This window comes from Athene noctua, chromosome 37 (assembly GCF_965140245.1).
Source record: "Athene noctua chromosome 37, bAthNoc1.hap1.1, whole genome shotgun sequence".
NCBI lineage: Eukaryota > Metazoa > Chordata > Aves > Strigiformes > Strigidae > Athene > Athene noctua.
The window spans coordinates 57,755-68,161 of NC_134073.1; the positions used below are offsets into that span (position 1 = coordinate 57,755).

Here is a 10,407-nt window from a genome sequence, read left to right on the forward strand (position 1 = left end):
TTCCCCTGTCCTATTTTCTATCCCCTCTTTGCCCTGTTGAGGAAGAAAGGCGAAGGGGGGAAGGGACAGAGCGACTTGGGGGGTACCTGGCATTTAGCCAAGGTCAAACCACCACAAACTTCATTGCCACTGTTATCTGGGGTATCTAATGTCTTTAATCTTTTATGTCTTTTCACCTGTTCCGATAGAATGACCCTTTCTGAAGTCACCTTTTCAGATGCAAACTCTCTAGAAAAAGGCCCTTTCCATTCCCCTTTAGTGTTCTCATGCCCTTCCTTTTGGTTCATTCAGATTCCTCTCAGCTTGCGAGCTGCTGCTTTGAACTTCAGGTGGTTAAAAGCTTGCCTGTCTTTCAGGAGACTGATTGTCTCCTTCGCTAACTCTTTCATTAGGTTTATATCTACCTTTTCCTATCTGCCAGCCTAAACTCTTTCTCCTGAGATTACCCTTGTAGAAAGGCAGCCTCACTGGAGACAGCTTGTCCTTCTGGGAGAGGGATGTGGTTTGTTAGATATGAAACTTGATTATTTTTGACGTTTCCTTGCTTGAGAAAAGCAGAAATCCTTCTGCGCCCGTGTGCAGCCGGTTCTCTAAGGAGAGCAGGGGGGAGATTGTGCAAAGGAGCTGTAACCTCCCGCTGCAGAGATCAGAGGAGAAATCTGATGTAAGGAGAGATGATGCGAGTGCCAGGCGGCTGAGGAGAGCAATGCTGAGCCGGGAGGTGAGGACACAGGTTGTCCGTACGGTGTTGGACCCCAAGGGACTGTCCAGGAGACCTCCTGAGGAGATGCTCTGCACCAATACCAATCAGAGAGTGCTGCTATCGCCTCTTCTCTCAACTGTAAAGTAAAACAATGTGCTCTTTAAAGTACAGATTGATTTTTATTAGGTGCACTTTGAAATCGTCATTCTCAGCTACACTCTGGAATTAATTCAATTAGCTGTACAAGTCTTGAAGGCTTGAAGAAAATGACAGCAAGAGAAGTGACTCATGAGGGCGTTCTGTATTTTAATGAGCCCCGTGGTGCGTTTGGCCCCATGTCCATGATCCTCAGGGAGTGAGAGGAGACTGAGCAAACTACTCAGCAAGTCCCAGTCAGAAGCAATCCCAGAGTACCCTGAAGCCCTGACTGGCCCCACTGAGGGCCAGCACTGACAAAGCCTCTGCAGGGACTCGTTAGAGCAGATAATTGGAGGCTGTGATTGCAGGCAGGCAAAGGCCCCGTGCAGGGGGCTGTAGTGCTGCCAAACCCTTGGTTTGTTTGCTGCAGCAGAAAGTCCAAGCCCTGACCCTCAGCCCTGGGAATCCAGATCCTGCCCCTCGTGCGGGGCTCAGGGCTCTTCCTGGGGCCAGGGGGTGTGAGGGGAGCAATGCCAAGTGTAGGAAAACTGCACAGCACCTCCTGGCCTCTCCAAGAAGGGGCGAGGAGGAAAACACAGTCCAGAGCCTCAAATCCGGTTTATCCTGGTAGGCCCCATGGCAGAGGCAGCTGCCATGAGCAAGGGGACAAAGAGCTCTGTCTCGTGTGGCCTTTCAGCCCTGGCAGAGCCCTCAGCCATCTCTGCTGCAGGTTTGCTTCTGCTGGGCCCTTCATGCACCTTTGTCCCTCCAGGCTGGTGACATCCATCTTCCTTTCCTCCCTCGCTCTCCTCCCGGCATTCCCCCCCTTCACTGAGGTCTCTCCACACTCACTGCCTGTTCCCTGAAACACAAAGCCACAGGCTGACCCACACTCCCTCCGGGTGACCTCTTACACCACAAGACCACCCTTTGACTGAGATGTCCTTTTCCTCAGCTCCAGTCTGAACGTTCCAGGCTGCACTTTGCTGAGGTTTCCTTCTCTTCCCACTCCCAGGGAAAGCTCCATTATCTCGGAAACTCTCCTTCAAGCAGGGGCAGGCGACTGCTGTAGTGCTCTGAGCCTCCACCACGCCAGGCTGAAAGAGCCCCGGGCCTTCAGCCTCTCCGCAAAGGCCCCAAAGCCCACCCTGGCAGATCTCCTTTGGAGCTTCTCCCTTTCCTCTCCATTCCTTCAGAACAGGGAGCCTCTCCCCCAGTCACACCAGTCTAGAGGTGGCCTCCCCAGCGCTGAGTCAAGGGCGATGATAACGCCCGGGTTTGCTTTGCCACGCTCCCTCTAACGCAGCCCTGTAGGCAGTTGTCCTTGCTCACGGTGACCGTGCACCACTGACTCCTATGGAATCCCTCTTCATGCCCAGGCCCTTCCTCTCCTGAGGGTCAGTCCCGGGCTGTTCAGGTCCCACCTGCCCTCACACCTGGGGTTCTTCTGTCCCCAGGGAAGGGCTGACATCTTCTCCCTGTGAAACTTCATGGGGCTGTTATTGCCAAATCCCAGAGTTTCTCCAGGCCCCCCGGCGGGAACCTCTCTTTGGCCAGCGGTGAATGTGTGTGTACAGATGGCTCACCAGGTCTGTGGTGCCTCTGACAAGATGATAGTATCAGGGATTGCAGGACACTGCAGACAGCAGAAGGAGGTTCTGCTTTAACGGAACTGCTGACCAAGGTAGGAATCCCGATGGAGAAAACCTCAGAAACACCAAATGCGGGTACAGAGGAAGCCAAACCAGGGCGAGGGAGGATTTCTTGCCGATACCCAGGAAGGTATGGGAAGGCTGCTGTTAAGTCTCCCCACAGCCTTGTCCTCTCCTGGCTTCACACCTTTGAAGCAAAGGCGGCCAGCGGCATCCTGGGCTGCATGAGGAGGAGTGTGGCCAACCAGGCAAGGGAGTTCTCATCCCCCTTGGCTCGGCACTGCCAGCAGGCTGGTGGAGGTGAGTCCTTCCTCTCTGCTCAGCACGGCTACAATTTGTCTTGCTCACTTCCCTCAGGGTTTTCTACCCTGCACCACACGCGCACTGCTGCCAAAGCTGCCCTCCACATGTTCCGCAGATTTGGCCTGGTCTGCTTGTGCAAAACTGACCCGGGAGAGCATTCCCACCGAGTTGGGTCAGGGATTACCTTCTACCTGCCCTTCAGCCAAGGCCTTCTAGCAGCGCTCCACGGTCTCCAAAGTCCCCAGGGACTGCCAGGGCCTAAAACTGCCGAGGGTGTCTGTTCAGTGTTTAGGTAAGGGCTGGCTTTGTGGGTTAGGGATTTGTTGAGGGCTGGGCTAAGGGCTCGGGTTAAGGCTGGCATTGTGACGCTTGGGGTATGGCCTGGGGATTAGGGTGAGTGACAGGGTAAGAGAAATGAGGTGTGAGGTTGCACTTCAGAGGTAAAGATTCAGGTTAGGGCCTAGAGCAGTGGATTCTTGTCAGGGTGACGGGTGTCACTGAGGAGTAGCGTTAGGACTTGAGATTACTAAAAGGGTAAGGTGCTGTCATAGAAGTTTTCTCGGTAAGGTGTGCAGTGGCATCAAAATTACCTGAACACGTCTTTCCTCTTCAAAATCTTTCATCTCTGTTGCGCAAACCCCTCTTCCCAGATCTGCCATCTCTCTTGTCCCAGATTTCCCTGACCTCCCCGAACCTCTCACCTTGAGGAGAGCAGCTTTGTAATGGCTTCCAAGCCCTCCCAGTGCCGGCTCCCCACTGCTGGCCAGGCAGAAGTGACCTCGCAGCCACATCCAAAGGGACACAACGTGCTGCTGTGCTGGAGAGGCCCCTGCTCAGCCACCCCGGCCGTGCCGCAGGCAGGTGATGCCCTCCACCACCCCCAGGCACTCTGCCCGGCTTGGCCCAAATGCTGCTCACTGAGGGGTGTCACTAGTGACTGGTTGCCAGGAGACTCCTCAGCACTGATGACATCTGGGCCTGATCCTCCAGCGAAACTCCCACCCACCTCATTGTGCGCTCCTTCAGCCCAGGTGTCACCAAGATGGGTAGAAGGAGACCATGGGAGACCATGGCTGAGGCCTTGTTAAAGTCCAGGTACACGACAGAGCCTACTTTCCCTCCCATACACGTTCAGCAATCTTCCTTCCAGTGCCTGGCGCTGGCTGCAGGAGGACTTTCCCCAGCACCTTCCCCAGGGCTGAGGTGAAGGTGGCCCGCCTGCAACTCTCCCAAACTCCTTTCTTGCCCTTCTCAGGTGAGGCTTGGTCCTTGCCTTTGCTGAGTACCATGGAACTTCCCTGCTTGCTCTGGCTTTTCTGAGATGATTGAGAGAGGAGGTCTCACAATAATGCCAGCCAGCTCCACCACCACCGCTCTGCCCTTTCCCACACCCAAAGCCTTCTAACTATCACATACTTCCAGAGGCATGCCCACAACACAGCACACACTTGCCCTGGTCCTCTGGGCCTGTTCACAAGGGAACCAGAGAGGATTTCTTTGGCAGGCCCACAGCTCTGATGGGGTCTCTGTGCAGCTCAGAGCTTTCCGGAGAACTTTTCTCAGTGCCCTCCTTGTCCCCCACAACATCTCTGGCCCACAGGCTGTAGATGAGGGTATCGAGCAGTGGGCTGAGGATGGTGTAGGAAAAGGGGTTTGTCAGACTGCGTCAGGAGGGCTGTTCTGGGCATCGCACAGACAAGGATGAGGGTGTCACGGGGACAGTGACACTGGTGAGGGGAGAGGAGCAGCCGGACAAGACCTTCTGTCTGCCCACGCTGATGGCAGAGCTGCCCCAGGCCGGCAGCTCTGACGCACAGACAGGGTGCCCGTGTGAACAGGAAGGGCAGGCTGGCCCGAAGAAGAAGGTTATGGAAGCAAACACCATGAATGTCACGGTGCCACTGCAGGAGAGCTCCACTGAAATCACGGAAGAGGTGGCCCACCCCACTGGGGCCACAGAGCTCTGTCTGTGACAAGAATGAAATGAGTGCTGCCGATGACAGAAATACCCCCAGCTAAGGTACAGCTGCCTCCCCAGGACAGACCTTCCAGTCTGGGCATCTTGCGGAGAGAAGCGGGCGGCACACAGCCCGGTGCTGATCTTTGCGTGCGGCCGCCAGTGGGAAACACTCAGCACATGCAGAAGGTGCCCAAACTAGCACGCACACTGCTGTGAGCAGAGGGGATTCCAGCGAGGAAGAACATTTGTTTCTCTGTTGGTTGATGAAGCAAATCGGCAAGGAAGTTCAGAGAGGGGAAGGGTGAAGGTACGTGTGTCCCTGAGTGCATTCATTGCCCCTAGATGTGCTCTGCCCCTTCTGAAACCTGAGAGATGACTTCTTCTACAGGGCACTGTCCATCAGGCCCAGAAGGTCTGCCAGGGTGGGGCTGGGGATGTTCTACATGTGCCCTGTGTGGGGTGGCTGAGGGAGCTGGACACCGTTTGCCCAGCGGTGTGGAGGCTTCAGACACTCTAGAAGTAGCCTGAGAGGGAGCGAGGGGTGAGTTCAGAGATGGGGGAGTTCTCTTTGTAGGGAGATACAGCAGGAGCAAGAACTAATGCCACAGAGTGCAGGTGGGGAGGCCCAGAGCGGGCACAGAGCAATGTCCCTGGAAGGGCAGTGCTGTGGTGGAACAGGTCACCCCGAGGGAGACTGGAGCAGCCCCAGGCTTTGTGTTTCACGGAGCAGGCAGGGAGGACGGGGAGATCTCAGGAAAGGAAGGGAGATGCTGAGGTGAGAGCAAGGTGTGGCAGCCGGGTGGACATCTCCAGCCTGCAGAGAAAGAGGTGCAGGTGTGGGACACGGTGGGACACCTTGGGGTGGGGACAAGAGAGGGATGAGGAAACTCTGACAGTGCCCCAGCAGAGCTGAGCTCTCTCTGCCCTTGGCTCTGGCTGGTGTCTCTGCCACTGGTGGCCATGAGGAAGCCCCTTCCCCTCCCAGCACTGGGTCTCGTGGCCTCCCCTTCCCCAGCCGAGAGCCTGGGAGGTGCTGGACCATGGTCCTGCCCTTGGCATTGCCCGTCCCCACATGACACTGCCCCAGGAAGGGCCCTGAGCAATGGGGCAGGGACGGGATTCCCCCTCCCAGGGGCTGGGGTCAGGTCTTGGCCCTTGTGTTTAATGTAAGACATGGAGGGTTACTCAGAATCTGTTCCACCTTGCCATGGCCTTTGTTTACCTGTCAGCTCTGCCTGGCGCTCTCAGCTCTAAGCAGCCCTGGGGAGGCTTTGTCAGTAATGGTCCTCACGGGGACACATTAACACTGCCATGGCCTGGGGAGTTGGCATCAGAGTTTCACTTTCTGACAGGCACCCGCCTTGTTCTGCCACTGCCTGAGGTCCCTGGGCTCGGCACCAAACCCACCCGCGGGGTCCTTAAAATGCCTGGGGCTGGTCCTGTGCTGCGGAGCTGGGCCGGGCTCCTGGGCCGGAGGGAGCTGAGGGCAAGTGGTCAGCGCTGCAGAGAGCCAGCTCTGCCCAGGAGCAGCTCCTCTGCAAAGGGCAGCAGGGCCGAGGGCACTGCCTGCAGGCACCGAGGGCACAGGAGCCGGGCACAGCGAGGGCAGAGGCAGACGGCCCTGGGAGGGTGCTGAGAGCTCAGAGGAGGAGAAACCTTGCCAGCCCGTGACACCGTCGGTCTGTGGGTGCGGGGCAGGGCAGCTGCAGGTGGCGGAGGGATGTGGTGCAGCCGGCACAGCCCCAGGAATGTCCCTCCTGTCCAGAGGAGGAGGCCGTGCTCCCGAGCAGGGCTTCCCTGCTGCGCTGCCAGAGGGACAGGCCACGGCTCTGCCTTCTCCCGGGGACGGCTGCGGGGGGGTGCAGCCGCGGGTGCAGCCGCGGGTGCCCAGGGCTGTCCTTCCGAGCAGGGTCCCTGCACACCCGGGGCTGTGTGCTGGGGCAGGGACTCTGCCGCCGGCCAGGGTCAGCACTCAGCCTGCCCGGGGAGCTGCCCGCGGCGCCGGGGGGAGCAGCTGTGGGGGGCAGGAGAGACCCCCGGCAGGGCAGGGTCCTGCTGCTGTGGAGAGAGAGGCTGCTGCGTGGGGCAGGGCTGCTCCCAGCCCCACATCACCCCCAGGACACGGGCAGAGGCAGCATTTCAAGAGGAAGCCCAAGGCAGGGATTACTACCAAGAGAAGGAGCTTGCTTATGGCTGGGTTTACAATCTCCTGCTTTTGCAGAATTTGGGGAGAGAAATGGAAAAGGAGTTCTCGCGCTTGCAGAAGGCACTGAGACACCGGAGCTGAAGCCCCGAGTGAGCAGCATCTCTGACGGCAGCTTCCTAAAGTGCTTTCAGCCACTCCCCCGCCTCTGGACAGCACCAGCATCACCCATCAGGGTTGCTCTGACCTGCCCTTTTCGACCTGGGAACAGGAATATGCGCCCAGGCAGTGCCCTGCTAACAGGCAGGTTTCTCTAGCGCCAAGGTGAGTGCACAGAGCTTGGGACGGGGTCTGTCCGTGCTGACAGGGAAAGACCTGGCACAGGGAAGCACCTTCCAGGGGGAAAAACTGCAGAGAGCGGGGCTACGGCCCGGCAATGAGAGGAAATGCAGACAGAAACGTGGGAGGGAGAGTTCAGAAATCTCCATCTCATCCCCTCCAGCGCAGAGCCCTTCCTCTGAGCAAGCCCCCCTGCCTCCTCCTCTCCCACCAGCGAAGCCTCTGCTCTCAGGACAGTGGGGTCCAAGGCAGGACCCTCCTCCTCTCAGCCCGAGCTGCAGCAGAGCCGGGGTGCAGCTCTGCAGCCCCGTGCCCAGTGCCCTCTGCAGAGCTCCGGGGCTGGGAGCAGCCGCCCGGCAATGTTGGTGTCTGGGAGGAGGCAGCACAGCGGCGGAAGGGTAACGCTGTCCTGGGGCTGCCCTGCCCTGGCCGCTCTCAGCAGCACCCTCACTGCATTTCACTTGTCTCCCACTTGTCTGTGTTACGAGCCATGTGTGTCCTTGCCTAGAGTTGGGGTGCTGAGACTTGGAGAGGGGGTGACACATGTAGTGCTCTGCACGGGATCCCTCTGCTCTCAGCAGTGTCTGGCTGTGTTCCAGGGTCACGTAAGAATGTCATTGCCCTCCCTGTCATCAAAGACAAGCCCAGGGCAGCTCCGAACAAGCTGGTGGGACAGAGCAGCTGCCCGCACTCTGCGCTAAGCCGCAGGCTGTGCTCCTTCCCTCACAGGACTTGCTCTGATCTCCCTGGGTGCAGCAGAAATGCTGGGCGTTTCTCACCTCCAAGAACACTCCCCAGGTCAGATGGGGGAGATCTAAAACACCCAGACCTCTCAAACTGCCTTCTACCCTCCTCGTTCCTTAGCCCTGGGAGTGCAGGTGCTGACATCCCTTCTGCATTACAAAGGATTGCATCTGAGAAAGTCAGACCCCAGCTCTGGCTCCTACCCCCCATCCCCACAACTCCACTGCTGCATAGCAGGGCTGGCTCCTGGGCAGCCAGCAGGCAGAGGCCCCGCTCCCCACGGCACAGAGTACCAGCTAGAGATCCAGGCACGGAGCTGACAGAAGTTCCCCGACAAAAGGAAAAATGAGATGTGTGGGTGTGCAGTGGGGACAGGGGTGTTGGGAAAGGGCTTTGGTTTTGCTCAGAAAAGTCTGCTCTAACTTGTCAACCACACTGTAAATAACACTGTTGTTTCCCCCTTGGTCAGTCCCCATGTCCAGAGGTAGCAGATGTCCAACGGCAGCTCCGTCACCGGGTTCCTCCTCCTGGCATTCGCAGACAGACGGGAGCTGCAGCTCCTGCACTTCTGGCTCTTCCTGGGCATCTCCCTGGCTGCCCTCCTGGGCAACGGCCTCATCATCACCGCCATCGCCTGTGACCACCGCCTGCACACCCCCATGTACTTCTTCCTCCTCAACCTCTCCCTCCTCGACCTGGGCTCCCTCTCCACCACTCTCCCCAAAGCCATGGCCAACTCCCTCTGGGACAACAGGCACATCTCCTACCTCGGATGTGCTGCCCAGCTATTTTTCTTTCTCTTTTTCATTTCAGCAGAGTTTTCTCTCCTCACCATCATGGCCTACGACCGCTACGTTGCCATCTGCAACCCCCTGCACTACGGGACCCTCCTGGGCAGCAGAGCTTGTGCCCACATGGCAGCAGCTGCCTGGGGCTCTGGGTTTCTCTATGCTCTGCTGCACACAGCCAGCACATTTTCACTGCCACTCTGCAAAGGCAACACCCTGGGCCAGTTCTTCTGTGAAATCCCCCAGATCCTCAAGCTCTCCTGCTCACACTCCTACCTCGGGGAAGTTGGGCTTATCATGGTCAGTGCCTGTTTACTTTCTGGGTGTTTTGTTTTCATTGTGGTGTCCTATGTGCAGATCTTCAGGGCCGTGCTGAGGATCCCCTCTGAGCAGGGACGGCACAAAGCCTTTTCCACGTGCCTCCCTCACCTGGCCGTGGTCTCCCTGTTTCTCAGCACTGTCATGTTTGCCCATCTGAAGCCCCGTTCCCTCTCCTCCCCAGCCCTGGACCTGGTGGTGTCATTTCTGTACTCGGTTCTGCCTCCAGCTGTGAACCCCTTAATTTACAGCATGAGGAACCAGGAGCTCAGGGATGCCTTGAGGAAGGTGTTTTCATGGACATTTTGCAGCAGTGACAAGCAGCCCATCTCTCTCCACAAATGAATTCCAGTGGATCCCAGAGCAGGGCTGAGGGGTTTATTCTTTCCTGTGTTATTAGCAGTACTACTACTGCTTATGTTTTTACCATCATCACATCAACCACACCATTTTCATTATCCTTGACAAGGATAATGTTCCTACACAAACATTTTCATTCATCCCCATTCTGCTGAGGCATTAATCACTTCTATTTCACTTTGAGTCCATGTAAATTTGTTTCTAACTCTCTCACAGCATCTCTGTAATAAAATGAGATCTCCCCAGTAGGGCACTTGAAGGCTGAGCTCTTCTTCCCGTGTGGATGTCAAGAACAGATCTGAGGAATTACATTCTGAAAAGAGATTTTTTATTGTGATTCTCCACGGCTCCTGGCGCAGAGAGCTCCCAGTCACCTTGTGACACATTGAGGCTGTCAGCCGGACTTGAGGCTCCTGTGCCAGCGCCTTGTGACAGTGAAGATGGTGAGTGGGCACTGAGGAACGTACTCAGGCCGGTCCCACGTGGGAGGTGGCAGGTGATGTCCTTCAGGAGGGGCACCTGGGGCTGGCTGGAGCGTGGGGGGGATCTCCAGGGTCAGTGTGTCTGGGGTGGGCAGGGAATGGAGCCCCACAGAGCGTGAGATTCTCTGAGGTCGAGTCACCCAACAGTAAAGTGTTCAGTCCCGGTTTCTGCAGGTGAACCAGGACTCTGCAACCCTGCGAGAGGACAAAGAGACCCAGCAGGCATAGGGAAGGGAGGCTGGAGAGTGATTCATGTCACCATTAGTAAGGTACAGCTGATGGAGCTGGAGCTGCCCCTGGTGCCTTTGGAAATGCTCCCCAGTGCCCCCAAGCACCGCTGCCAGGCCCTCAGGATTCCACCCACCCGCAGCCAGACAGGGCCCTTCCCTGCTCCCTGTGAGAGCTCCAGGAGCCAAGAGGCTCCAGGGGCGGCGGGGAGGGCAGGGCAGGGCCCAGCAGTCCCTCTGGTGCCAGAGC

At 57.4% G+C, this 10,407-nt stretch overlaps 1 protein-coding gene across 1 annotated transcript; it reads left to right on the plus strand.

Annotated features, from left to right (window-relative positions):
* The first annotated feature begins 8,473 nt into the window (after nt 1–8,473).
* On the plus strand, nt 8,474–9,433 carry LOC141972916 (olfactory receptor 14J1-like). The gene has a single exon (XM_074930975.1). The coding sequence runs from the start codon at nt 8,474–8,476 to the stop codon at nt 9,431–9,433; it is 960 nt and encodes a 319-aa protein (XP_074787076.1).
* Nucleotides 9,434–10,407: the final 974 nt, after the last annotated feature.